The 13,802-nt window shown below is 34.0% G+C and overlaps 1 protein-coding gene across 18 annotated transcripts in view; it reads left to right on the forward strand.

The window, feature by feature from the left end:
• Positions 1 to 13,802, forward strand: part of LMO7 (LIM domain 7) — a 262,077-nt gene that overhangs the window by 224,661 nt on the left and 23,614 nt on the right. For 12 of the 18 annotated variants that reach the window (XM_069066814.1, XM_069066823.1, XM_069066813.1 and 9 more), the window contains 7 exons: positions 4,486 to 4,603; positions 5,812 to 5,973; positions 7,029 to 7,216; positions 8,223 to 8,283; positions 11,111 to 11,167; positions 13,020 to 13,045; positions 13,379 to 13,483. In XM_069066814.1, coding sequence (XP_068922915.1) covers positions 4,486 to 4,603; positions 5,812 to 5,973; positions 7,029 to 7,216; positions 8,223 to 8,283; positions 11,111 to 11,167; positions 13,020 to 13,045; positions 13,379 to 13,483 — 717 coding nt within the window. The remainder of the gene's footprint in view (positions 1 to 4,485; positions 4,604 to 5,811; positions 5,974 to 7,028; positions 7,217 to 8,222; positions 8,284 to 11,110; positions 11,168 to 13,019; positions 13,046 to 13,378; positions 13,484 to 13,802) is intronic. The other 6 variants (XM_069066817.1, XM_069066819.1, XM_069066829.1 and 3 more) reach the window with 2 other exon arrangements.

Consider the following 13,802-nt stretch of genomic DNA (forward strand, 5'->3'; position numbering starts at 1 on the left):
TTGGGTTGCAAAGAAGAGCCTATAGCTTCTATTAATAAGCAGTTCTGATTTTCCAAAATAATATAAATATATTTAATCTTTATAATAATTCTACAATAATTGTGATAATAAAATATAAATAAAATATATAAAATATAAAATACATATAAATAAAAATGACAAAAATATTAGCAAAAGAGTGGGACAAAGATTTTTAATGGACACCAACTTTATACATTTTTTATAACACACACATATACAGGACACTGTGTGTCAAGCACTGTGCCACTGTTGAAGATACAAAGTTCAGATAAAACATGAAACCCCTAGAAATGTAGAATAGCATGGAAAGAAAATACCAACACAAATAACTATAACTCACAAATTTTTATAAATGTATTTGATAATTAAAAAAAAGTGTTTCTCATGCAACCCTGTATATTTTTATTATTACTAAATTTTTTTTTTTTTTTACTACATTAGCCAAATTACCAACTGGGGAAAATCAGAGATTTCATAATAGGGTTAGCTGTTGAGTTGGACCTTAAAGGAAGTATTACACATTCAATGTAGAAGGAGATGCAGAAAATCCTGGCAGAAGGAACAATCAGTTAGTTAACAAGCATTTTGTAAGCCTTTACTGTGGAAGTGCCAAGTGCAGTGCCTAGCCCTATGGAGACAAAGAAAGTAAAAAACAGCCCAGCCCTTGCCCTCAAGCGGCTTACATTGTAATGGAAGAGACCACATGTATATAACTCAGACCATAGGAGATACTGCCCAGTAGATAGAAGGCAGTCTGAGAATGGAAGGCATTTATGCCTATTAATGGGATTAACAAAGATCTCCATAAAGAGAGCAAGTGTAAGAGAATCATGAAAGCATAATGCCTATTCAGGGGGCAGTATATAATTCATGTTTGTTTGAGAATAGAGTGAATAAAAAGGAACTGGATGAGATAAAACTGGAAAACAAAATGTTGTTAGATTGTGGAGGCATTTGAATGGCAGGTGAAAGAATTTTAACTTATACTCAGGCAGTTGGAAACGAATAGATGTTTTTAAATAATCAAAAATTTAGGCTAAGTGGTAGGGATACAAAGATATGTGAAAGACAGTCCCTGCTTGCTGTGCGCTTACTATCTAATGGGGAAGACAACATGCAAATAACTACAAACTATAGAAAGGATAAATTGAAAATAATCCACAGAGGGAAAAGGACTAGAATGGGTTTTGCTGATGAGAACAGAGAATGGGGGAGAGATTCAAGAAAAGTAGAGGTATAGTTGAAAGAGCTTGACAACTGATTGGATATGAGAGGGAAGAGAGAAGTAAACAAGGATTATAAGTAACAAATACGGAGTGAATGATGATGTCAGAGACATGTATAGTGGTATCCAAAAAGAGAAGTGCATTTGATGGGAAAGAAGCTCATGTTAGAACATGCTGAGTTTGAGGTACCCGTGAAACATCCAAGCATTGTTACTTAAATAACAGTTTAAGATTCCAAAATAATCATTTGAGGGAGTACTTCACCACCCACCCTCTCCTCAGAACAAAAACTAAACAAAAACTAAAATCCCATTTTTTTTTTCATTTTACTTTAGTTCACACTTATTTAAGGTCAAACTTGTTTTACCATTGAAAAAGGTTAAGCTAATGAATAGCTTTCCAAGTAATAGGCAGTACAGAAATGTACAAGACTGACCTTGCTTTCATATCGTAGCCTTGTGTGGCCAAGTAAAAATATTCATCAGCTAAATGTTTAATTAGAGCCAGGAAATGAGTTTATGGCCACCATTTCAAAACTTTTATCAATTTATCATTAACTATGATAAATTGCCAATTTATGCATTTTTTTTTCTGGATCATTTTAAGAATAAAATTAGTGCTTTTGAGCTATATTTATTGCACAAATTGGCACTGCCATAGCTGCTCAGGGCTTAGGGTGGATACGTGGCTAAAGTGAATCCTAGTTTGGAGAAATATGATCAATTTTACAATGTTGATTTATTGATCATGATAAACATTTGGTTTTATATCCTACTATAAAAGAGAAAGTTAACAATTAAAATAAAGTACTCTTTTGGAGTTCTGCCCTTCTTCCTTTATCCTTCACCTTCCCTCCCCTTAAACCAGTAACTAAGAATTTTAGCTTTTTCCATCCTATCAATAAAGGGCAAAAAATAATGAAATAATTATTTTTCTTCTATGAAGCTTTAAAGGAAATACCTAGTGGTGTATTTTTTAGGGGGAGGGAGAGAAATAACCTTTACTGGTTCTTGTGGTGAGCAGGTTATACCTGAATGGAATCATAGAATTGTAGACCTAGAAAGAATCTTAGAGACTATCCAATCAATTTTTCTCATTTTATACCGGTAGATAGGAAACTGAAGTTCAGAGAGGGTAAAATAATTTGACCTTGGTCATATAAGGTAGGAAGGGAAAGAGCTCAGACTAGACCCCATGTCTCTTGATTACCCCTTCCCCTCCCCCCAATCCATTTTTATTTCCATTATGTTTCGTTAATCTTCATTATTTAAAAAAAACTCTCTAATGATATCATTATAATAATAGCCTATTGATATATAGCACTTAATTTTGCTGAAGTACTTTACAAATATCCAATTTTGATTCTAATGACAACTCTATGAGACAGGTACTGTTATTTTTCTCACTTTACAGATGTGGCGATTGAGTCTAAGAGCACTCATGTAACTTGCCCGGTGTCATACTATCTGAAAGAACTATCTGAAGTAGGATTTGAACCCATATCTTCCTGACTCCAGGCTCAGAATTCAGTCTACTATGCCACCTATCTGTCAATAGCTACTGTCCATCTTCTTCATCATCTGTTAGAGGTCTATCATTCTTTTTCATTAAAATCTTTCAAAAGAGATTTCACAACTTTTTCAGCAAATGGCAGTCCATGAGCACATAATCCATCTGGTCAGGAAGTTCCTCATGTCTTTCCCAAATTCCTCCTCATGTGGGTTAAGCTCATTCTTTTTCATTTTCTCTTTGGTGAATGGATATTGGCCACTAACCACCATCTACAAAGTATCCTTTCATGTATTTTAAAACTGGTTATTAAATCCCACCTCCCCACCTCCCCCCAAACCCCATCTTCTCCTTTCCCAGCTAAATAACCTCAATTAGAACCTTGGAAATCAAACCTAGCATTTCATTCCTTGGCTTTACATAGCATTGAATCCTGTAGTTTTGTGGGCTTTTTAATTCTTATTTCAATTGGTAGGAATGGTAAAGATAGAAAGAAATCAACATTTACTGACTGCTTATTTTCATTGACTCATCACTACTCTCAGTATCCCATAGTTTGGGGTTAAAGAATAGTAAGGATGAATAATCTCTCTTCTTAGCAGGATGTTATTAGTCTTTACCCTTATGAATATAATTGTTATTTTTTGAAATAATGATATACATGTATGTAGCACTTTTACAGAGTGATTACCTCACAGCAAAAACCCATTGGTAGTTAGTATAACAAGTGTTATTATGTCAATTTTACAGATATGGAAACTGAGCATAGATCTTAAATGATTGGCTAAGGTCACATAGCTAATGAGTGGCAACATGAAGATTCTAACTCAAAATCTAAGTACGCTTTCTCAACTCAAAATCCTACCATAGCAATAGTGATCAATGTATTATTTAATATGGTGGGACTTCCAGTGCATGTGATGAACAACATAAAGACCTTTGTTAGACTAGACTCCTTCCTATGGAACTGGACATGTACAGTTTGTTCACTGATGGATGAGGGTGAATGACTTTAAATGTCTTTGTTTCCTTTACTCAAACCATGTTTTGCAAAGGTCCCCTTAGAGTAAAATTTTTTGAAGTTGTTTATGACCAATTTTTATTAGGTGAATTATAGACATACCATTATTTATCTTTGAAGTATTGAGGATATTGTTGGGAACAAACACATACATCCTCTCCAAATGTATGTACCATGTTTAGATGAGTTTATCATTAATTTGCATAGCCACCTTCCAAAAATTAATACTTTTTCATAAATACTATTCCAGTGTATCTGAATATATCCATTTAAGTAGGGTTCCCTAGGCTTATGAATTGGGAAATTTAGGCAGAGGGTATTGTCACTTAGAAAAGACCATTCTTGGTCTAGATCTTAACTGCCAAATTAATGAGTTTAGGTGGTGAATTGGATTTAGGCAAAAAGCAATATTTTTGATCTTTGCCTTGTCAGTGAAGATATTTTAGGTATTAGGAGGGTACCCTCTTGTATTATTTTTGGGTATAAAAGAGAAATGCATTGATATCTGAATTATATTACTATAAGAAATCAATAAGCAAGAAGGTTTTACCTAGTTTGTGGAAGAAACAGAAAATTCCTTTCATATTTATTTTCTCCTAAGATAATTAAAGTGTATTCTGTAAGCTTCCTTATTTACTTAGTGGATGGACTTTCCTCATGTAGATGCCAGATGACACTTGATCTCACTGTGTCATGTTTCATTTTCAGGATCAGTTCAGTGATATGAGAATCATTATGATCCACAGTCCTGGGAACAGTGATGCTGACTTTGGGTTTACAATAAGATGGGATTTTTCTGGAATCTTCGTGCAGTCAGTTGAAGCAGGTAAATTCCTAGTTTAGCCTTACTGTGGACTTTATTCTCAGGTAGTATTTAGAATGGGTATAAACAAAACTACTGAAATGAATGAATTTCAGAGAACAAGAGAGAATGTACGTGAAAAAAGTGCAAAAAGGAAGGGAAAAGACAATATTCTCCTGGTTTCAGAATGTCTTGGTTTTCAGAATTGAATGCTTTTACCTTTCTATCTTCCTCTTGTCCTCTGCAAAGGTTTTTTTTAAAAATCTAGATTCTCTTAAAATTTTTATCATTTTAAAACTTTATGCTTACTTGATGCTTTTGAAATTTTATATTCTCAAGTACTAATGAAAGAACAATTGAAGACTCGGGAAGTATTTTTTTCTAACCCAACTCCATGTTTTTCCTACCTACATATATTTTAAATTATATAATTTGTAGGTACTTGGAATAAGTGTAGGTGCAACTTCTATGTCTCTACAAATTCTTGAGAGTTCCCCAAAGGAGAATACCTTCTCAGTGGTGTTTCTGGAATTGTTATCTGGAGTAGGGGAGAACCTTTGTAAAATATTATCTGAACTCAGAACTAACCCTCATTAGATTTGAATAAAGTTGATTATATGCATTTTGGGGGAGGACTGAGGTAGAAGGGGAACAGATATTTATTGTTCCAGTGGACATTGATAAAAATTATTTTTGTAGTCCTTTAATTTACAAAAGTAATTAATGCAAGGTAACAATTTTAATTGTTGGAGGGCATTACTCTTAAGTGGATACATTTAATCTTGTTTCGTTCTCATATGATTTTGGCATTAGAATTTGAAACCCAGTCCTGCATGTTTCCAAATTTTCCATTTGGAAATGACTTTTAAAAATTATGTACTACAGTATTTTAATGAAAGGGAATTTTTTTTTCGTGGATCAATTAAGGGTTTCTTGTCATTATGGTTTTAAATGGTTTTTAATCAAAATATCTACTAAAAAATGGAACACTCTTTGGCGTTCTATAGTATAGTTCACGCTAAAATTTTCATTTCATTTTATTGTTTTGATGACTTTTTGTACAGTTCTATTTTGTCAATCTTTTTGTGTTTGCATATATTCTATTCTACTTTCACTGGAAAGTGGCACAATAGTCATTCTCCTCCCCTTTTTTTTTCCTGAAATGAATATGCTGACTGACCAAAAAAGTCTCTCATTCAAACTGATGCTCAATTTCCTTTGAATTTCTTTAGGTAGCCCAGCAGCATTATCTCAGCTACAGGTAGATGATGAAATTATTGCTGTTAATAACACCAAGTTTTCAAATAAGGACACAGATAAGTGGGAAGAGATTATGGCTAATGCACGAGAAACTGGAAACCTAGTTGTAGATGTCAGGCGTTATGGAAAAAATGGTGAGGAGTTATTTGTTGCATGTATTGTGTGTGTGTCCATATGTGCTTGTATTTGGTCTTTGGTTGAGGGTCTTGACTCACTGCAGCAACATTTTTATAAAAGCTGTTTTATGATATTGTGAAAGAATTGGAATGTTTTCTAGTGTGTTGTCTGTAAATCTCTTCACTAGCAAATATACTGAAACTTATCATATCTAAGATCCAGTATAGACATTCTAATGTAAGTTCATGTATTGAAGGACTTTGTATTTAAAGTTCTTCAATATTTACTTATCAGGTGTTGAATATTGCATTTGTTACAATTTTATATATTCTAGTTTTGCTCTCTAAAGGAAAACAGGGTAGATTATGTTCCTATTGTTGATTCTTAAGAAATATGTGAGTATTTCTGGTTTCCATTCACAACTCTCATAATTTAGTGAATACATGATCTCTTCAATGCAGTCACTCTCTCCAGTATTACATAATGCCACTCATCCTCTGTCTCTTTCTGTATGACTCTATACATATCTTCCCCTATATTCTTCATTGGGAACCTTCAATATTCCGGAGCCCTTCCTCTAGTCTTTTAATGTTACTTGGGTAGCAGTGCAGACCTTAGAAGTAGTAGTAGTAGTCCTGGTGGTAGTAGTAGTAGCAGCAGCAGTAGTAATTAACATTTTGTATAGCATGTTAAGGTTTATAGGATATTTCATTTACATGATCTCATTAATTTTCTCCTTTTTGAGGAGGATGAATTATCTAGCCTCATCTCCATCCCAACTATGACCAATTTTCTGATGATATCATTTAATACTAAACCTTGGCATATGGTATATTTCAGTAAATTTGCTTATATGTTTTGGTATTTGTTATTTTTTTTTAAACATAACCCTGTCTTTTGGGGAAGGTGGTCTGCTTATGAAAGCCCTAACACATTTTTCTGCTCCCTTCCTGATTTGTCTTTCAGTTTTGTGTTTGCATTTTTTTCTTCTTTGAATGTATTGTCAGTAACGTTGTTCTTTCCACTTTGACATCTGCCTATACTCATTCCTTGATTTCGATGTGCCAATCAGACTGGGGCAAAGACCAACCTTCCCTGCCATTTATACGGCATAAAACCCTCAATCTCACCAGTATGGCTACCAAAATTATAGGTTCACCTGAAACTAAGTGGATTGATGCAACTTCTGGAGTTTACAATTCAGAGAAGGTCCCAAACTTTTCAATAAAGAGTGACTTCTCCAAAAGCCTTCAAAATTCTGTAAGTTTGATTTTTGAGAGGTGGGAAGTGGTTATATTAAGGGAAACTCCAGTAGAAATTAGAGGGGTTAGAAATTGGGACACAAAAGGGTGTTGGTTTTGTGTTTAGTCAAATTATAATGCCTTCTATTTGCTATAAGTTTTAAGAGTGCTATGCATGGTAAGTCTGAACATACATTTTAGGGATGCTTACAGTATTAAATATTTTATGTGATAGTTTTGCTCCACATAAAAACCCAGAAGTTTGAGTTGTATTAAGGAGAGCTGTAGAATATGATTTTTCTATTGTATGCTTTTTGATTGTAACTAGATTGAAAGAAAATGTTAAAGAATGTCTGCAGTTTAAAAATTCTATAAAATGCTTCCTGATTTTATGCAGACTATGTTTACATATATAGCAACATTTGATGTCTTTTTACATGAGGTGAAAGTGAGAATTTAAATTTTAAGTTTTGAAAAAGATCATTTTGTGAGAAATTTGTTTAATTCTTGAAGCAGTTATTATTGTAGAGTTTTCAAAAGTGAAAGAATATTCTGTTTATGTAGAATCTAGATGCTTCATTTAAATGGAAAGTTTCTGTTAAATATGCATTTAGCTTTGTTTTGAGAACGTCATTATGATTTTTCTGGGACATTCTCCCTTAGAAATGTTTAGCTGTCCTTCTGTGTTGTGAGAAAATAAAACATATTTTTTACCTTCATTACTAATACATACCAATGAAGTGGAATAGTGATTATGCTTATAATGTTTCCTGGAGAATTATGACTGGTTTACCTTAAAACCATCAACTCTTGTAGCTAATTATTAATCCTTAAGCAAATGTTATAGAATACTGAAACATATTCAAGATTCAACTGCATTTAATAACCTGCAGTCAATAGCCTGCCAAACTTACCTCTTTAGAAAATGTTTGTATTTAATAGGAATAACAATGTTAACTTGGTTCATACATTATTAAAATCCATTTGGAGAAAATAACATGAACTGCCTTTTCTCTCCTTTACAGAATATTGAAACAAAAGGAATAAATGGCATAAGTGGTGAAAACAGCTCTGTCGAACCCAAAGGTAAATGTTCATGGTATCACACATCTCTGTGAAGGGAACAGGTGTAGGACTCAGATTCTACTGTTGTAAAAATTAATAACTTTGAATGAAATAAAAACGGACCTGCTGCAAGTTGAAACTGAAAGTGTAGGAGCACGCAGATCCAGTTGCAACCAGGTGGACTGGAGCTCAATTATACTAAGTGCTGAATTAGCTTTAGAGTGGTGCTTGGTGCATAGGCAGTAAGGTCTGGATCACTGTATGCTAGTTGTAGCCTTTTCTGAGTAGAAGGGAAAATGAAGATTAAGGAGCAGAGTCCCTTTTCTATATGAGATAAAACAAATATGTAAACCAGATTTTAAAAGGGGTCATGAATTTCTTTGTTTAAAAAGATAGATATTTTTTAGTAGAGGGGCAACTGGGTGGAACAGTGGATAGAGTGCTAGACCTAGTCAGAAAAATTCATCTTTGTGAGTTCAAATCCGGCCTCTGACACTTACTAGCTCTGTGACCCTGTGCAAGTCACTTCACCCTGTTTGCCTCAGTTTCCTCATCTGTAAAATGAGCTATAAAAGGAAATGACCAACCAGTCCTGTATCTTTGCCAAGAAAACCCCAAACAGGGTTGTAAGGAGTCAGACACGATGAGGGGAGGCTAGGTGGTGCAATGAATAGAGCACCAGCCCTGGAGTCAGGAGGAGCTGAGTTCAAATATGTCCTCAGAAACTTAACACTTTAACTAGCCATGTGACCTTGGGCAGGTCACTTAACTCCAATTGCCCTCCAAAAAAAAAAGAGTCAGACACAATTGAAAAATTACTTAACAACATCATTTTGTAATAGAATATAAAAGGGAAGAGATTAATTATGTATTTTTGCCAGCTTTGGCCGCTGTTTCTGAATCAGAGCCTCTTTAGTGATATTAGGAGTTCTGTTTGGCAATTACTGCTAGTGGAAGCAGCTTCATGTGATGAACCATTTCGGGGCAGCTGGATTGCATAGTAGATAGGATGCTGAACTTTGAGTCAGAAACACTGCCCTGCCTCAGATACGTACTAGATGTGTGACCCTAGGCAAGTCACTTAACCTCTCTCAGCCTCTTTTTTTCTCATCTATAAAATGGAAATAATAATAGTATCTACCTTCTATGGTTATTTTGGACATCAAATGAGATAACATATGTAAAGTCAGTCAACTAGCATTTATCAAGTGTCTGCTGTCTACTAGGTACTGTTTTAGGAAATACAAAGGCATAAACAGACATAAGCAAACACATACATAGAAAACAAAGGACCGCCCCCCCCTGCCAAAAAAAAAAAAAAGCAAAGAACACACAACACAAAACAGCAAAACAGTCCCTGTTATCAAGGAGCTCACAGTCTGAAGGGGGAAGCATCATGCAAACAACTATCTGCAAACAAGGTGAATTGGGGATAGTCTCAGAGGAAAGGCACAAAAGGTTGCTTTGCAAACTTTTAGGTACCAGATAAATACTAGTTATTATTATTGGGAAGATGTATTACATGCTAATGATCTTGGAGCTATATTGGTACCAGTTTGCCTTGATGCATGCTTAAGTTTGGTACCTTCGAACATGAAATGCCCAGGCCTGAAAATTTTGTATAAATTCACAAGTTAACTACATCTCTCCCTTCTCTCTTACATAGCCTTTTAAAAAAAATTGCCTTGAATAGATACTACTCTAATTTTGAGTTTTTATATTGCATAATTTATTTGAGGAACCTTTTATAAAAATCACTTCCCTTGTGTTCATGATTCTGTTACGTTTAGGCCTGATACTGCTGGATTTTACTGTTTAATGAATCCTTAGTATACATCTTTAAAATTCATGTATAGAAAGAAAGGACCAAAGCTTTCAACTAGTAATTTAGTATCAAGTGACCATATTATCTGCATTCTTTTGGACTGATCCAGGTGGGATAGTTTTTAGCCTGAGACCATGTGAAAAATCAATGGGAACTAATAGAATACAATCTACTCTACTTGCTCTGTAATTTGATCAGTCTTTCCCGTCATATCTATAAGATCTTGAAACTAGATCTAGACTTTCTAGAAACACTGATACGTTTTCAGGAGAATTTAATTTGACTTTTTCATTTATTTCCACATTCCAACTTCCCCTCTCCCACAATTTGAGGTCAGCTCTCATTTCTGGTATTTCTACGTGATTACTTTTCTCTCCCTTCTTAGGTAGTGGTTTGCTATAGTAGACAGAGTACATGAAGACAATTCTGTTATTAACAGTGACTCTTGCATTAGTGGAGATGAGTATACATCAATGGAGAGTGGTTTTTTAAAATGAGATTTCCCTTAAGAATGCACTCAATATGGATGGAAAATGAGAGCCTTTTAAGTTGGGTGCTATGCACTTTGACTGCCATAGCTGAAGCTATGTTATATCCCTCTGGTAAAATGTGTTACTGAATCAGTTTACTACTTTTACTAATTTGAATGCTAAGTAACCTACTAAAAACATCTGTGTATGTGCATTAAAGCATTCCATATCCTCCATTGCCTTCAGTTTTTTTTAAAGTGGTTTTAAAAGAAAGGCATGACTGCCTCACAAGGCAGGAAGCTCCTCATCACTGAAGGCATTAAAGCATAGACTACTTGTCTGTGATGTGGTAGAGATAATTCATGTGTCCCTAGGGGGTTGGACAAGATCAATCATTCCACAAGCATTTCTTAAGTGCTTATTGTGTGCAAGATGACCTCAGTGGTCTCTTCCAGATGTCAGATTTTATGAAATGTCATTTGTTTTCCATGAGTTATAGATTAAAATGAGTAAGATATGGTATTGATTTATTTTTTTTTCATTTTTCAACTAGCATCTGAACCTATTTCTTTGAAAAACTTAAAAAGGCGATCACAATTTTTTGAACAAGGTAAACCACACAGCTAACAATTCATGTACCTTCATGAAATTGTTCCCACTATTATTTTCTTCCTAACTGATCTGTGGTGCTGGGTACTAAGCCTCTTCAACATCATTTGTTGTTGTTATGACCAAGCAACATAATCCATTTCCATTCTTTCCCCAGGGTCGTCAGGTTTTTCTTACAGTTCATGGGTCTACCTTTGTGGTAATGGGTCTTTGTGTGTCCTTTTTATACCTGTAAAACTTTTTTTCCACTCCTAAACTGAAATGCTATTGAAATAAAAAACAAAAACACAATACTTCTTTCCACTGGGTAACAGTAAGAAATGAGGAACTTTGTTCAAGCCTGACTGCTCCCTGTATAATGCATACTATTAGATTACACCAACATATACTTGATTCTAAGTTTTAAAGTTTTTTTTAATATAGATATATTTTCCTTTTGGAGATAAGTTCTCTAATAGTAAAGATCAGTTTTGTTTCAAGGGGACTTTTTTTTCCCCCAAAAGGAGAGGAAGGGATTGCTGCTTGTGTGCTGCCCTGTTAATTTGGAAGTGAATTAAAATAGCTCAGTTATGGAAGCAAGAAGTATGGGAGTCTGAATTTTTGAAAGATCCTTTATGTTGGTGTAGTTCTATGGAGCTGCCACCTTTTGTTTTGCTTTCTGCATGCTATATTTTTTCACATTTTCATATTTGTCTAATACTTTACTTTGATAACTGTCGTGTCTCAACTTTGTCTATAAGAACTTAAAAATAAGAGCCAACATCTGAAATGTGGTAGTACATTCAAACAGGATGTGCTGCCATTTTCTAATGTTACTGCTTCTTACTTTTAAGATTATTGAAATATTGACAAACTAGCTTGATGACAACTTGTAATTTTTCTTGGTTTGAACATATTAAGTATGGAATTGAACATTCATTTCTTCTCCAGTGCTTTCTAAGCTTCCTTGTTGACCTATAAATAAAATAATTCAAGCAACTTTTATTATTGAGTCTCTATGTGTAAGTTGTATTTGTGCTCTCATTTTAGTGTGTTTTATTCTTTTGCTAAAAGTAACTTTAAATATTATACTCCTTACCCCAACTGGCCAGGACAAAGCAACTAACTCTTTCCCCCATTTTAGTTTTGGCATTTTCTCTAACAGACATTTTTCAGAGGAGATGATTTTTTAAGAAACAGTTTTATTTTAATGTAACAAGTTATAATAACTCATTAACTCATTTAGTAATATCTGATGTTTTACAAAATATAAAAATAGTTTGTGGTATGTTTTCCCTCATTTTTATCAGCATAGCATTCATATAGATAGATAAATAGATATAGATATACACACTTATACATTTATACACATATCAGGAGAATACAAAGAACAAAATAAAGATAACTTTATATTTCACTGTAAGAGAATTGCAAATGAAGCATTTCCTCTATAATGATTATATTTGTATATTGTAGTGTCTTGTTAGAAAATGAAATTTAAATCAATTCAAGCACCTAAAACATTACTTTTATTGCAATATACCATATAGCAGAGCATTTTAGATGCTGGAAAAACAGCTTCCAGTAGTAAGGCAAACTGTGTCTATGGAAGAGAGAACACTGAAAATCTTCCCTGTAAGTTTAGGAATATACCAGCAAGTTAAACAAAAAAGGACTGATTTTATCTTTTTTCACTGATATCTTGAAACATGTCTAGGCACTGATGAAACTCTGGAATGAATAAGTTTAAAAAAAATGTTGCTTAAAAACCCAGAATATTGGTGCATAAGTTATACCATAATGCCATTTTGGGGGAGGGAAAATTTCTTAGTAGTAAATTTCTAACTTGATGTATGTTTCCCATTATAATACAGGAAGTTCTGATTCTGTGGTGCCTGATGTAAGTAATATTTATTTGTTGAATTGGAGTAGATAAAATGATCTTGGGTGGGTGGGGTTGCTAATTTCTCTGCAGAAATATCTGCTGTTCTTTGGTATAAGTTGCAAGAAGTATTAGCAAACTATCTTTCTAAATCGAAAACATCAGTGACTTTAAAAACCATGAATTAAAAACTTCATAAACATTTAGTGTAGATTTTTTAAAAGTGTGGTAGACCTATAAATTGTAATCTTGCATCTTTGTGGGTATAGTTTAGCATTTCACCTATCCAAATTAATTTAAAAAGTTATATATTTCCCCCCTTTTCCTACTAACTCTCTTGTGAAATGTTAGCTTCCAGTTCCAACCATCAATGCTCCAAGTCGTTGGGCTTGGGATCAAGAGGAAGAGAGGAAACGACAGGAAAAATGGCAGAAAGAACAGGAACGTTTGTTGCAGGTAAAGATGAACTATACAAATGCCTAGAGTCTAAATATTGCCTATTAATTGTCTATCTGGTCAATCCTACAATGTATTCAATGGCATTGCTAAAAAGCAATTATTTAAAAAGGAAAAAAATAGTGACATAGCTTAACTTTGGAGAAGAGATAATAAAAATGCATGCTTCACTGGAGAGATGGATTGCCATGGATGCAACCCATGGCAAATTCCATGGATATATTAGATAGTTTTATACAACTGTTCCCTTGTGCCCTCCAAACCCAATTTTCTTTTTCTTTTTTATACTTTGTTACAAGGGATGCTCTCAAGTTAGGCA

The sequence above is a fragment of the Petaurus breviceps genome, unplaced genomic scaffold (assembly GCF_028583685.1).
Source record: "Petaurus breviceps papuanus isolate PSGF00001 unplaced genomic scaffold, PetGlider_PUasm1.0 90730, whole genome shotgun sequence".
In the NCBI taxonomy this organism is placed as follows: domain Eukaryota; kingdom Metazoa; phylum Chordata; class Mammalia; order Diprotodontia; family Petauridae; genus Petaurus; species Petaurus breviceps.